Source organism: Pseudophryne corroboree (assembly GCF_028390025.1).
Source record: "Pseudophryne corroboree isolate aPseCor3 chromosome 3 unlocalized genomic scaffold, aPseCor3.hap2 SUPER_3_unloc_3, whole genome shotgun sequence".
NCBI classification, from domain to species: Eukaryota; Metazoa; Chordata; class Amphibia; order Anura; family Myobatrachidae; genus Pseudophryne; species Pseudophryne corroboree.
Window position 1 is genome coordinate 1,839,459 of NW_026967519.1, and position 15,757 is coordinate 1,855,215.

General features: G+C 48.5%; 2 protein-coding genes across 4 annotated transcripts in view; one reads left to right on the forward strand and one right to left on the reverse strand.

Moving 5' to 3' along the window:
* The window catches only part of LOC134983951 (zinc finger protein 189-like), a 207,351-nt gene that overhangs the window by 127,790 nt on the left and 63,804 nt on the right, over positions 1-15,757 (reverse strand). The gene's annotated exons all lie outside the window — the stretch shown is intronic.
* The window catches only part of LOC134983956 (gastrula zinc finger protein XlCGF26.1-like), a 40,243-nt gene that overhangs the window by 22,109 nt on the left and 2,377 nt on the right, over positions 1-15,757 (forward strand). For all 3 annotated transcript variants that reach the window (XM_063949591.1, XM_063949589.1, XM_063949590.1), the window contains exons 2-6: positions 13,521-13,706; positions 13,950-14,141; positions 14,287-14,410; positions 14,528-14,625; positions 14,762-14,873. In XM_063949591.1, the coding sequence (XP_063805661.1) occupies positions 13,572-13,706; positions 13,950-14,141; positions 14,287-14,410; positions 14,528-14,625; positions 14,762-14,873 (661 nt within the window). In that variant the 5' untranslated portion in view covers positions 13,521-13,571. The remainder of the gene's footprint in view (positions 1-13,520; positions 13,707-13,949; positions 14,142-14,286; positions 14,411-14,527; positions 14,626-14,761; positions 14,874-15,757) is intronic.

Genomic DNA, 15,757 nt, shown 5'->3' on the forward strand with positions numbered 1-15,757 from the left:
CCAAGGCGCAAGGAGCAGAGTGGCAATGGCGGAAGCCACCAGGATTCTGCGCTGGGCGGAAAATCATGTAAGCGTTCTGTCAGCAGTCTTCATACCGGGAGTGGACAACTGGGAAGCAGACTTCCTCAGCAGACACGATCTCCATCCAGAAGAGTGGGGACTTCATCAAGAGGTCTTTGCAGTAATAACAAGTCTTTGGGGAATTCCTCAAATAGACATGATGGCGTCACACCTCAACAAAAAGTTTCGGAGGTATTGTGCCAGGTCAAGGGACACTCAGGCGGTAGTGGTAGACACCCTAGTGACATCATGGGTGTTTCAGTCAGTCTATGTGTTCTCTCCTCTGCCTCTCATCTCAAAAGTGTTGAGAATCATAAGACGAAAAAGAGTACAGACAATACTCGTTCTTCCAGATTGGCCTCGAAGGGCCTGGTATTCGGATCTTCAGGAGATGCTCACAGAAGATCTGTGGCCTCTTCCTCTCAGGGAGGACCTGTTGCAGCAGGGGCCCTGCATGTTCCCAGACTTACCGCGGTTGCGTTTGACGGCATGGCGGTTGAACACCGAATCCTAGCTGAGAAAGGTATTCCGGAAGAAGTCATCCCTACTCTGATAAAGGCTAGGAAGGAGGTAACGGCGAAGCATTATCACCGTATCTGGAGGAAGTATGTATCTTGGTGTGAAGCCAAGAATGCTCCTACGGAAGATTTCCATCTGGGCCGTTTTCTCCACTTCCTACAGTCAGGAGTGGATATGGGCCTGAAGTTGGGCTCCATTAAGGTACAGATTTCGGCCCTATCTATATTCTTTCAGAAGGATTTGGCTTCTATCCCAGAAGTCCAGTCTTTTGTAAAGGGAGTGCTGCACATCCAACCTCCTTTTGTGCCCCCAGTGGCACCATGGGACCTTAACGTGGTGTTACAGTTCCTTAAATCACACTGGTTTGAACCCTTCAAACGGTTCAATTAAAATTCCTCACTTGGAAAGTGGTCATGTTATTGGCCTTGGCATCTGCAAGGCGGGTGTCAGAGTTGGCGGCCTTGTCTTACAAGAGCCCCTATCTGATTTTTCATGTGGATAGAGCAGAGTTGAGAACTCGTCCTCAATTTTTACCTAAGGTGGTTTCTTCATTTCATATGAACCAACCTATCGTGGTACCTGTGGCTACGGGTGACTTGGAGGACTCCAAGTCCCAGGATGTAGTCAGGGCCTTAAAATGTATGTAGCCAGGACGGCTAGGGTTAGGAAAACAGAGGCTCTGTTTGTCCTGTATGCAGCCAACAAGGTTGGCGCGCCTGCTTCTAAGCAGACTATTGCTCGCTGGATCTGTAACACGATTCAGCAGGCTCATTCTATGGCTGGATTGCCGTTACCAAATTCGGTAAAGGCCCATTCCACTAGGAAGGTGGGCTCTTCTTGGGCGGCTGCACGAGGCGTCTCGGCATTACAGTTGTGCCGAGCAGCTACTTGGTCGGGTTCAAACACTTTTGCAACATTCTACACGTTTGATATCCTGGCTGATGAGGACCTCGCGTTTGCTCAATCGGTGCTGCAGAGTCATCCGCACTCTCCCGCCCGGTTTGGAGCTTTGGTATAAACCCCATGGTCCTTACGGAGTCCCCAGCATCCTCTAGGACGTAAGAGAAAATAAGATTTTAAACCTACCGGTAAATCTTTTTCTCTTAGTCCATAGAGGATGCTGGGCGCCCGTCCCAGTGCGGACTAAATCTGCAGGCCTTGTATATAGTTGTTGCTTACATAAGGGTTATGTTACAGTTGCGATCGGTCTTTGACTGATGCTGTTATTTGTTCATACTGTTAACTGGTTGCGTATATTCCAGGTTATACGGTGTGGTTGGTGTGGGCTGGTATGAATCTTGCCCTTAGATTAACAAAATCCTTTCCTCATATTGTCCATCTCCTCTGGGCACAGTTTCTCTAACTGAGGTCTGGGGGAGGGGCATAAAGGGAGGAGCCAGTGCACACCCATACTAAAAGTTCTTTATGGTGCCCATGTCTCCTGCGGAGCCCGTCTATACCCCATGGTCCTTTCGGAGTCCCCAGCATCCTCTACGGACTAGGAGAAAAAGATTTACCGGTAGGTTTAAAATCTTATTTTTTACATCTGTTAGGAGACATTGCCAGTATAAATAACTGTATAGCTCTGGCACCATTACAGGGGGCGGAGCTACCTCAGAGCGGGACCAGCTGCGTTTTGGCGCCTTCCTCTGCTTACACCTGCAGCAGCAAGGACACACAGCTCCTCCAGACACTCGGGATACACAGGAAACTGGTACAGGGGTGTAAATAAGGGGGAGAGCCGCTATTATACACACTTTAGTGTCCTGAAAAGGACAAAACTCCAGTGCTACACCATGATAGAAACAGCCTGCAGTCTTACTGAGTCTGCCAGGCTTGGGTGTGCTGTTCCCCTCTCTGTGTCTCCTCACATACAGTCTGGGCAGGCTTGCTATTGAATATACTTGTCCGTGTGTGAGTGTTTGTCTACTGTAAACATGGTAAAACACTACTTATGCAGTGTATGTCACACCAGATTCTCTCCCTCTATGGCTGGTTCCCTCTCATGTGAACAATGCAGCCAGTCCTCCCAAGTTAGTGAGGAGACTGGGGGGGAGGGTCAGGAGCCATCCTGGCTCAGTGCCATAAAATCCATGATGGCGGACATGTCATCTCACCTCACGGCTAATAATCAAAAGACACAACAACTGCCGAAGGCTCTAGCAGACCTAGCTACAAAGGCAGATGAAAAACAGCCCCCACCCACCCTCCCAAGTTCAGGGCCACATAAGTGTGGGCAGCCTGACTTACTCTCAGAATCTGAGGAAGAGGTAGAGGAGGAGGGGGAGGAATTAGATCCTATTACAGAGGATTTACCATCTGCACAGGGTATTGAGCCCCTCATATTGGCTATCGGAGATGTGTTAAAAGTCCCTTTGGAAGACGCTGCAGTACAGCAGTCATTTTTCTTAGCACAGAAAAAAAAATAGTGGCACTTTTACCCTGATTCTAAGGAACTAGATGACATGTTTAGGTTACCCTGGAAAAATCCAGATAAAAAATACCAGGTGACAAAAAGTTTTATGCACACTTTCCCATTTGCTCCAGAAGGTAGGAAAAACTGGGAAGAACCTCCGGCCATAGACGTATCAGTCTCTCGCCTATCAATAAAGTAGTATTACCAACTTCGGGCTCGTGTACATTAAAGGATCCTGGGGATAGGAAGATAGAGACTACACTAAAATCTATTTACACAGCAGCTGGTGTATCACAAAGACCTGTGATAGCGGGTTGCTGGATGATACATGCCATTCACACATGGGCGAAATTCAAGAGGGCAGTGCGGGAGATATATCCCTGGTAACTACGTTGACTCTCATAAAACACATATCGGGATACTGCACCTGTCCTGTTTGACTCTCTCAAGGAGATAGGCGCTAGTAATGCTAGGACTACTGCAATGGCAGTGTTGGCACGCAGGGCTTTGTGGCTGCGTCAGTGGATAGGGGATTCCAAGCGCAGATTCCAAGTGCAGTGTGAAGTCTCTTCCTTTCTCAGGGGAGTGGCTATTCGGGGTTGAGTTGGATACATGGATTTCTAAGGTTACTGCAGGGAAATCCATGTTTCTCCCCTCTGGGGCCCCTCCAGCTAGGCGTTCCTACCCGGGGCCATCTACCCAGTCCTTTTGGACTGCCAGGTTCAGTTCAAGGGCCAGCGGCGCCTCAAATAAGGCGAGAGGCACCAGAGGTAAGACAAGAAAACCAGCCACCGCAGGTTCTCAGGAACAAAGCACCAGTTCAGCTTCCACTAAGGCCTCAGCATGATGGTGCCCCCCCCCCCCCCCCCCCCCCGAGGGGATCTCGAAGTGGGAGCTCGACTGCGTCACTTCAGCTGCATCTGGGAAAGCTCCTGCCTGGATGCGTGGGTAAGGGACCTAATTTCTCAGGGCTACAAGCAGGAGTTCGACAGCGCTCCTCCCCAACGATTTTTCAAATCAAGCTTACCAGTTTTGGAGGATACACGAGTTACGCTAACACAGGCCGTCCTGAAGTTGGTCCAACCCAAGTCATTGTTCCAGTGCCACTACAACAACAGGGAAAGGGTTACTGCTCCAACCTGTTTGCAGTACCAAAACTGGACGGTTCAGTAAGGCCTATTTTGAATCTAAAATCCTTGAACCCCTACCTAAAGGTTTTCAAGTTCAAGATGGAATCCTTGCAAGCAGTGATTGTGGGTCTGGAAGAACAGGAGTTCATGGTTTCGTTGGATATAAAGGATGCTTACTTCCATATCCTGATTTGGCCACCTCACCAGGCTTACCTCCGGTTTGCCCTGCTGAATGATCAGTTCCAGGTGCTACCCTTCGGCCTGGAAATATTCCTCCCAGAGGACAAGACAAGGACGCTCCAGTAGATGGCCCGAGCGTTTCTACGGCCGAATTGGATCTCCATCCATCTTTGCATAAGATAGTTGGGAAAGCCTCATACGATGCGATCCAGTACGGAAGGTTCCATGCCAGAACATTTCAGTTGGATCTCCTGAGCAAGGGGTCCAGATCACATCTTCAGATGCACCGAATAATACACCTCTCCTCTCAGGCCAAGATTTCCCTCCTGTGGTGGCTGCAGTCCTCAAACCTACTGGTAGGTCGAAGTTTCGGGATTCAGGATTGGATCTTTCTCACGACAGATGCAAGCCTGAGGGGATGGGTAGCTGTCACCCAAGGGGCTTAGTTCCAGGGCAGGTGGTCAGCCCACGAAGCCCTACTTCCGATCAGCATTCTGGAACTCCAGGCAATCTACAACACTCTGCTTCATGTCTCCCCTCTGCTCCGGGATTGAGCTGTTCAAGTTCAGTCGGAAAACGCCACGGCTGTGGCTTACATCAATTGACAAGGAGGGACAAAAAACATAGCCTGCATACGAGAAGTGTCAAGGATACTCCTCTGGGCAGAAAGAAATGCAAGAGCAATGTCGGCCATCTTCATTCCGGGAGTGGACAACTGGGAAGCTGACTTTCTGAGTCGTCACGATCTCCACCCTGGAGAGTGGGGCCTCCACCAATAGGTGTTTCGGCAGATCATCAACCTGTGGGGCTGCCCGCAAATAGACATGATGGCATCTCGACTCAACAAGAAGCTTCGCTGGTATTGTCCAATCACCAGGGACCCTCAGGCGAGGGCAGTAGATGCACTAACGGCGCCTTGGCCTTACCGGCTGGTCTACCTGTTTCCTCCGATTCCATTGCTCACGAGGGTGCTAAAGCGAATCAGGAATCAGAGTCCAGGCAATTCTGATTGCCCCGGATTGGCCTCAGAGGGCGTGGTACGCGGATCTTCTGGATATGTCCATTGAAGACCCTTGACCTATGCCAATGAGAAGAGATCTTCAACAAGGACCGTTCGTCTACCTGGACTTACGGCAACTTCGTTTGATGGCATGGAGGTTGAGTGAACATCCTATCTCACAAAGGCCTTTCCAAGAAGGTTATTGTAACCATGGTTCAGGCCAGAAAGCCTGTGACGTCAAAACACTATCATTGTATCTGGAGAAGATATGTCTCTTGGTGCGAGTTCCACTCGGGACGTTTCTTACGTTTCCCGCAGGCTGGTGTGGATATGGGCTTATGTCTGGGTTCCCTTAAGGTCTAGATTTCAGCGCTCTCAATTTTCTTTCAGAAGAAGTTGACAGTGTTGCCAGAGGTTCAGACCTTCTTACAAGGTGTACTTCGCATACAACCTTCGTTTGTGCTGCCCACGGCACCTTGGGATTTGAATGTTGTGTTGTAATTTCTACTGTCCTCCTGGCATGAACCTCTGATAACGGTAGAAGACAAGTACCTCACGTAGAAGACAGTGATGTTACTGGCCCTGGCTTCTACTAGGCGCGTTTCAGAATTGGGGGCTCTATCATGTAAAAGGCCATACTTGGTCTTTTTTACGAGGACAGAGCAGAGCTCAGGACTAGACAACGGTTCCTGCCGTAGGTTGTCTCTGCGTTCCAGTTGAATCAGTCGATTGTAGTCCCGTCAAGTTCTGGCACTTCAGCTCCTCCGGAGTCTTGGATGCTGTGCGAGCCTTGAAGATTTATATCAAAAGGACGGCTCGGATAAGAAGGACTGATTCCTTGTTTGTGCTCTATGATGCGCAGAAAAAGGGTTGCCCTGCTTCTAAGCAGTCCATTGCTCGTTGGCTTAGGCTTACTATCCAACAGGACTATGTGTCGGCAGCCTTACCTGTTCCACAGTCTCAGAAGGCCCACTCTACAAGATCGGATGGATCTTCCTGGGCGGCTGCCCGTGGAGTCTCCGGCCTTACAACTATGCCGAGCTGCTACCTGGTCGGGGTTGAACACTTTTGTGAAGTTCTACAAGTTTGATACCCTGGCCAAAGAGGATACCCAGTTTGGGCAGGCGGTGCTGCAGACGTCTCCGCACGTTCCCACCCGTTCTGGAAGCTTTGGGATGTCCCCATCTTACTAAGTCCCTAATATCCCTTATGGATGTTAGAGAAAATTGGATTTTAATTAGCTGCCGGTAAATCCTTTACTTGTAGTCCATAAGGGATACTGGGCGCCCGCCTCAGTGCGTCGACTTTTCTGCAGGTTTTCTCATATATAGTTACCTGTTCAGCTGTTGCTGGTCGTTTTATGTTATTGGTGTGTGAATCTCGCCACTCGTTGTTGTTATGTTCCTTCTCTCAAGTATGTCCATTCTCCTTTGGGCACGGTTTTACCTATACTGGCTGTGGGAGGGGGCATAGAGGGGAGGAGCCAGCACACCCCGTTGAAGAAATGTAAAATGCACCGGCTCCTTTGGACCCCATCTATACCCCATCGTACTAAGTCCCCAATATCCCTTATCTTATTTTTGTTTTGTTTTAAAAAAAATTGTCGCTTTAAAGTAACAAAATCTCTGAAAAATCACCATAAATCATCGGTTTGTAACAGCGCCTTGTGGAAAATTATGCCCCAAGGTCCTATCCAGGGCCTGAATCATAGATATTCTGGTTGGCGGAAGATGATTGATGTCATGTAATAAGGCGATCTCTTATATCTGGGCAACGTTATGTCGCACTTTTTTTTATTTTTTTTATTCAATACGTTTTTATTGATTTTTCCAGACAAACATACAAACCATAACATTAAATAAAAAAAAATAAAAATAAAAAAAGGTATGCACTATGTGTTCACAGATAAAAATCAACAAATGTTGTATGCATCAACAGAACAACATAGATAGGGTTGCAAACAGCTACAAGTTATATAAAGCGAGTGTCGTGCTTTCTTTACATTTGTTCATACAATGGTGATACATGAAGTGACCAGATATCAATGCGAGGCAGAAGCACGGGTACATTGGTACAGTGGAGACGATAACCACCTATCCCATATCTTGTAAAATTTATCCGGGGCTTTCCTAGAAATATTAACAAACTTTTCATGGGACACAACCGAGTTCACTAGCGGGATCCATTTATTAATATCAGGGCCCGCAGTCGCCATCCATGAGCGTGCTATCAGTACTTTGGCCAAAGCGCATAAATTAAGAATATATCTTCTAGAATGAGCATCCAATATCTCCTTATCTATGACCCCAAGGATACACACAAGGGGGGTAAACACGTCAAAGGGGATTCCCATAGAAGCTATTATCCGTATCACCGCCTGCCAAAAGTCCTGCACCACCGGACAGGCCCACAATAGATGCCAGAAGGTACCGTCAGGAGAGGCACACTTCGGGCACCTAGAGTCACTCCGTCCCCCTATGTTGACAAGACCTGTGGGAGTGATGTAGACTTGATGTAATATAAACAAGTGTATCTGTTGAAAACGAGCCGAGGTGGTAGCGGTACGTGAAGTCCCCAAGGCCTCCTCCCATACCTCTAGGGAAATCGGTCCCAAATCTACCTCCCATTTAGCTTTAAGGTGCGAGAGACTGTCCGAATGATGGGCACCGAGCAGAGCGGAGTAGAGAGCAGAAACAGACCCTGACCCTAGAGTATCAGTCAGGAGCAGGTGAACCGGTGACTTCGAAGGAGAGGTGGAGCAGCACTAAACTGAGACGTGCACGCGTGGCGAAGCTGAATATATCTATAATAATAGGATGCAGGTATATTAAACTCAGTCTGCATTTGTCCAAAATAAATAAATGTGCATGAGGAGTACAATTGATTGAGGGAACAAACTCCCCAGCGTCCCCACACCGGTCCCATTTGTAGGGACGTGAAATGAGTGAGAGCACGAGTGTGCATCAATGGGGTGTCAGGATCCCATCCCTCCCCCCCCCCAACATAGAATGTATCTGCCTCCAAACCATGATCGCTTGTTTAACCAACGGCATCTTAAGTAGTGCAACATTATCACTAAGTAGGAGCTGGAGGGGTGACAAATTGATTTTAGATGCTAGTAATACATTAGAGATTAATAAATCCCCAGACTAGTCGGAGACCCAAGGAATTAGATGGAATAGTTGAGCCGCTAAGTAATAGAATCTAAGTTTAGGGAGAGCCAGACCACCTGAGTCCCGAGGCCTAGTTAGAGTATCTAGTTTAATCCGAGCTCTACAGTTGGACCACACCAGTGAGGACAAGATACCATCTATGATACCAAATAATCTCTGGGGGAGATTGACAGGGGAATGTTGGAGGACATGCAGCTTTTTAGGTAATACAACTATTTTAATTAGGTTTATCCTACCCGTAACAGTAAGTGGCAGTTTACTCCAGACCCTGACACGAGACCGTAGATAGTCTATTTGTGGACGTATATTCAGATCAATAAATTGTGAGGACCGGTTAGTAACCCATACCCCCAGGTATTTAAAAGAGTCCACCCAGCGTAGTGGCAGGTCCCCGGGAGGGCAGACAGGACAGAGGCCTCTAAGCGGAAGGACACAGGACTTGTCCCAGTTAATGGACAAACCAGAGAATCCCCCAAAAGTGTCAATTACTTCCAAGATATGAGGCATAGTGGCAAAGTAATCAGATACAAACAACAGAATATCGTCTGCATAAGCAATTTTGTCTGTCCTGCCACCCAACCGGAGGCCCGCCACCCGCGAGGAGGATCTAACAATACAGGCCAAAGGCTCTATGGTCAGAGCAAATAAGATCGGGGACAACGGACAACCCTGTCTGGCTGTTAACAGAAAACCCTAGCCTGGGGTGCAGAATAAAGCAGCTGGACCCACTTTTTAAAAATAGGTCCAATACCAAGTCGGTCCAATGTCCCCCACAAGAAGCCCCACTCCACAGAATCAAACGCCTTAGCAGCATCCAGGGAAACTATAGCTGAGGAGCAGGACCCCTCGTGAGGGGCCCGGAGATGCGTATAGAGCCTACGTAGATTAGGTAAAGTGGACCGGCCCGGCATGAACCCTGATTGGTCCTCGTGTATCAATTGTAGAATCACAGCGCTAAGCCTTGTCGCTAGTATTTTAGCTAAAATCTTAACGTCAGTTGTTAACAAGGAAATCGGACGATAAGATTCGACCCGTGTTGGGTCTTTATGCGGCTTAAGGAGGACTATAATTAGGGCTTCAGCCATAGAGTCAGATAACCTACCCTGCGCAAATAAATTATTATATATATATCAAGGAGTTTAGGGCCATAAAAAGGTAAGTGCTTTTTATAAAGTTCCAGGGGGATTCCATCAAGACCCGGGGTCTTCCTTCCAGGAAACGAATTAACAGCGGATTCCACCTCAGTCAGTGTTGAGGGGGAGTCCAAAAACGTTATAGCGTCCTGGGACAGCGTGGGTAATGGAATATCAGCTAAGTACACCTCTATTTCCATCCCAGTGTGAGTAAGCCTAGAACTTTACAGCCGTCTATAGTAATCTACAAAGTCCCCCACAATATCGGGAGTATTAAAATGGGTCACAGTATCATTGGTACAAATTGCAGGCACAGTATTAGATGCCCTGTCCGCACCCGCCAATGTTGCCATAAAGCTACCAGGCCTGTCACCCATTGCATAGTATGTGTGTTGAGCATAAAGTAGACGGTATTTAGCCTTATCAGCCAAGCAATCACGCCATTCAGCCTGCGCAAGCAACCACCTCTCCCTCGTAGTGTCAAGACCATCGGCCATATACTGCAGCTCCAGCCTCCTACATCCTGCCTCAAAGTCACGCTCACCCTGGGCATAACCAAATTTCAAGACAGCCACTGTTTTGATCAGGGTGCCACGGACATATGCCTTAAAGGCATCCCATAATACTGTGTCAGACACCGAGCCCTGATTTTCCAGCAAAAAGGCCTCCCACATTTCCACCAACTCCGCACTGGTGCCCATCTGAGTCAGCCAAAAGGAATTAAACCTCCAAAACCATGCCCCCCTAACATCTCCCATGTCTAAACAGGGAATTACTGGGGAATGATCTGATAAGCCCCTAGTAGCATACTGAACATCAACCACCCGCGGCAGCAAGCCTTTAGAGGTGAGGGCCAAATCTATTCTAGAGAAGGATAAGTAGGTAGGAGAAAAGCATGTATACTGTCGTATGCCAGGATGACGGACCCTCCACGCATCGACCAAGCCCAGACTGTCCACCAGCAGCGCAAAGTCCCTCCTGCGCACCACAGGAGCATCAGGGGACCGTCTAGTACTATCTAAAGCATGGTCGATGACGTTAGTAAAGTCACCAAGGCAAACTATAGCAACATTTGGATATAGCGTAATAAACTCGGCTGCCTTTCTGAGAACCTCCGGGGAATAAGGGGGCGGTATATAAACAGCCAGGATAAGCAAAGACATAGAATAAACTTGACATTTTAGAAAAACATATCTGCCCCACTGGTCCAATTGGACCTGATCAAGGACAAACGGGACCGACCTTCGAACTAGAATGGACACACCCCGCGACGTATGGGTGGAGTGGTAAGCCGAGCCCACCCATGGTTTCTTAAGAGCCAGGACCTTTGCCCCCACTAGATGGGTCTCCATAAGGCGAATAATATCTGCACCATATTGTTTAAAGTGACGAAGCACTAATGAACGTTTGACTTTGTCGTTCAGCCCCCGGACATTCCAGGATAGAAATTTAAGTTGATTAGAGGCCATAAGTCAAGACAAAACAAAATATATGATCGGTCCCGCGTATCCCCGCCAGGCCATCAACACCAAGACTAGATGCTGTTGAAAAAATCAATGAACCCATAGCTTCTGCAACACATACAAGAAAAGAAAAAAAGAAAACAAACAACAAAATACAATCCCTCCCATCCTGCCCCCCCCCTCCCTGTATACCCACCCGAACTGAGACATACCTTATCCCAATAAACTGTTCCCCTTTAACAAAGAAAAAACAAACTATACCAACATAAAAGGGCAATGAATAAAATGACCCAAAGGCGTAGGCCCCCCTCCCTCACCTAAGAAAAGTGAGGAGACCCCACCCCGAGCCCTGGATATAAACATCAGTGAAGTGAAAAAATAAACATTAGCAGAGGCAACGTAGTATTATCCAGGTAACATACTGCGACACGGATATCAGCAAGAAATACCAGCCTAAACATAATGATATATCAGACATTAATGATCAGCCGCAAGCGCCCCCCTGGCCGGGGCCCAGCGATCCAGCCACAGGGCAGCGTCCCGAGGTGTAGCAAAGAATTTTGTTTCTCCGTCAGCCACCACCCTTAGCCTAGAAGGAAAAAGCATTGCATACTGTAGATTAAGTTCCTTGAGACGTCTTTTAATCGGAACAAATTGTGCACGGTCCTTTTGCACCTCCAGCGCAAAGTCCGGAAACACGGATATTTTAGAACCGTTCCACAACAGGGGACCCTTGGTGTGCGCCAGAGATAGAACAGCGTCCCGATCTCGGTAGTGGAGAAATTTCGCTATGAGTGTGCGCGGTGGCGCACCCGGCGGCAGCGGCCTGAAAGGGATTCTGTGAGCCCGTTCAACCGTGAAGAAAGGCGTAAAAGAGTCAGCCCGAAAATAATTTTTCAGCCAAGATTCAACTAACTGTTCCGGGGCGTTTCTCCGGGAGCCCCACAAAGCGGACATTGTTCCTCCTCAGTCTGCCTTCCATATCTAGCATCTTGCCTTTTATATCGGACAGCTGACCATCAATGGCAGTAACACGGGAGCTAAGCGGAGAGATCTTATCCTCCAGCGTAGATGTTCGTGTCTCGACTTCCCCGACCCGTTCTCTAACCTTTTGGATATCGTGATGGATTATGGTCAGGTCAGCCTGTACCTGGCCTATCCTGTCTGAGAGACGGGATTCGCTAGCCGCCAGGGCTTCCAACACTTTTTGCAGCACATCATCAGAAGCCTCACCAGAGGAGGATGAGTGACTGGGGGACCCGGGTGGAGGGGTATCCCCACCCCCATTCGGCGCCGCCGCGCGCCCTCTAGGGGTATGAGAGTATTGTGCAAGCCTGGCCGCAGCAGATTTATGGTGATTCTTCACCATTTTGTAGATATCTTAGAGTAATTCAGGATCAGTAGCTCAAAGAATATCAAACAACAGCACAGAGGTTGTATAGCTCAGAGTAATAGTAGTGTGTGCACACACTGGAAGCAGCAGGATATAGTCACAGCACCACAGATAACTATATATGGCAGTTCAGTGCAGTTCCACAGGAGCGTACAGGAGGGACCAAGGAAGAAGGAGCACGACCCCTATTTCATGCAGGCCTCCCTGGTAGCCCCAGGCCTTATAACACCCAGACAGCACAGGGTAGGAGAGGGGGGGTTGCGGGTGCCTCAGCTCACAGCAGCGCTGGGGGAAGCGAGGAGAGTGGTGTGCAGGTACAAGCAGGCCAACACTGTATTCCCCCGTGAGAGGGGGGTGTCGCGGGTGTCACAGCGCACCGCAGCGTCGGGCAAACACAGGAGGATGATCCGCAGGCTCCGGCAGGCTTATTCAGCAGTCCCCTGTGTGAGCGGCTCCCGCACAGCGCACACTATGAGGCCGCGCCAGAGAGCCGGGACCGGAAGTCACGGCGCCATCTTAGGAGAGGAGAGAGGCCAGGGGAGATAGGAGACTCGGCGTCCGGATTCTCCTCAGTCTGCACCCGTCCGGCGGCCCGCAATGGCTCCACGGCGGCTTGGTTCCTTCCCCCACCAGTTGAGGTAAATTGGGCTCGGGGGGACCCCTCAGGATATGTAGAACGGAGATATGGGAGTTGAGAGCACTCGCACCGAGCTGCTACTCCATGTCCCGCTAGGCCACGCCCCCCGTTATGTCGCACTTTAAAGGTCATTTAAAATATATGTACTTCAGTTTGTTCAGTTGTCACCCGGTGATTCTAATGCGACTCTGATCATTTCTGCAGCATTTGAATAAAATGTCCTGTGACAGAGCGTGAGACCACTGATTGCATCGCCTTATTCTCCATATATACACATTGTCAGAGGCATCACACATTGCATGACTGGATAGAGTACTTTAAATTCTAAATTTAACAGTAATACTGGATTTTACTTTTATCAGAGTTGGCACATGGATATTAATAATGACGTATTATTTTACATGTTTATCCCGCAGGTACAGGGGCATTAAGTGTCAACTTCGTTGGATGTCAGCTGAAGGACTAATATGTCTACAAAGACCAGAGTTTTGAATAGTATAGGTCATCTACCTGATCCACTGAGGCTGGACAAGGACAGGAGTCCTGTGACTGATAGGATGTTACATCTTACCCTGGAGATCATCTACCTGCTGACTGGGGAGGTGAGGGAGTCTGGGAGTGTCACAGTGGTGTCTCTCTTATCTCTATTACTAACACAGGGACCTGACTGGGGAGGTGAGGGAGTCTGGGAACATCACAGTGGTGTCTCTCTTATCTCTATTACTAACACAGGGACCTGACTGGGGATGTGAGGGTTTTTTGGGTGTCACGCTCCCATTTTTTTAGAAAATTAGGACAAGACCTGACCAGTATCATGCTTTCTATAATTGTTTCTCAATATATAGGATTACACAGTAGTGAAGAAGATACCAGGAGAGGATGACACATTCAGCAGCTGCCCCCATGTATCAGGAGGACTGAGCAGAGCCCAGAGCCCCATCACAGTGCCTCCACCTCACTCACTGATACATGAGAGGCACAATGACCAGAAGATCCTGGAACTCACCAACAAGATCATTCAGCTGCTGACTGGAGAGGTGACTGCTGGGAATGGGGCATTATACAGTAACGCCAGGGGATGTGTCTGGGTGATGACTGGAGAGGTGACTGCTGGGAATGGGACATTATACAGTAACACCAGGGGATGTGTCTGGGTGATGACTGTATCATTGTGTGTGTCAGGTTCCTATAAGGTGTGAGGATGTCACCGTCTATTTCTCCATGGAGGAGTGGGAGTATATAGAGGAACACAGGGGTCTGTACAAGGACGTGATGATGGAGAATCACCGGCCCCTCACATCACTGGGTAAGAGGAGACTGTCATGTAGTGTAATGGAGAGAGCAGCTATGGGGGCCACCTAGATACACATCATCTGATAATCACATATATACAATGTACTCAGTCACTGTGTGTCTTCTACAGATGGGGCCAGTAACAGGAATACCCCAGAGAGATGTCCCCGTCCTCTTTATTCCCAGGATCACACAGAGGAGAATCACAGTGTCCCACCGGGGGGTCAGGTAGGTGGGATTCAGAGTCTAACGAAATACCAAAGTGATTTTATACTATATGATCTGTAGAGAATCTTATACACTTATGTGTTTTAATGTGAACTCATTTGATTAAAATATTTTATTTTTATGTTATGGTGTTTAGGATGGTGACCTGAATGACTTTAAGGTGGAAGATTTAACGATGGAAGAAGAGACGTTAGTGAGGAGTGATCAGCAGTGTAAGGAGGAGGAAATCCCTACAGGTATCAGCAGAGGTGAGTAATAATCACTAAATACAGAGTTGCATACTGTATTCTCCTTGTACATTAACTACAGAAATCTCTTATCCTACACCCTCTTATGTCAGTACAGACTAATGAGGGACATGTATGTGCCCAGTGGGAGAATCATGAGCCATCAGCCCCTATTATACTCCTGCTCTCCCCCTCACATCATGTCACTGTGTGTTACCAGCCCATAGATCTGACCAGTCTCCTCCCCACACTCTTTGGTGTATCTCATACATCAGGAGCCATCAGCCTCTATTATACTCCTGCTCTCCCCCTCACATCATGTCACTGTGTGTTACCAGCCCAGAGATCTGACCAGTCTCCTCCTCACACTCTCTGGTGTATCTCATACATCAGGAGCCATCAGCCTCTATTATACTCCTGCTCTCCCCCTCACATCATGTCACTGTGTGTTACCAACCCAGAGATCTGACCAGTCTCCTCCCCATACTCTCTGGTGTATCTCATACATCGGCAGCCATCAAGCCCCTATTATACTCCTGCTCTCCGCCTCACATCATGTCACTGTGTGTTACCAGCCCAGAGATCTGACCAGTCTCCTCCCCACACTCTCTAGTGTATATCATACATCAGGAGCCATCAGCCCCTATTATACTCCTGCTCTCCCCCTCACATCATGTCACTGTGTGTTACCTGCCCAGAGATCTGACCAGTCTGCTCCCCACACTCTCTGGTGTATCTCATACATCAGGAGCCATCAGCCCCTATTATACTCCTGCTCTCCCCCTCACATCTTGTCACTGTGTGTTACCAGCCCAGAGATCTGACCAGTCTCCTTCCCACACTCTCTGGTGTATCTCATACATCAGGAGCCATCAGCCCCTATTATACTCCTGCTCTCCCCTCAC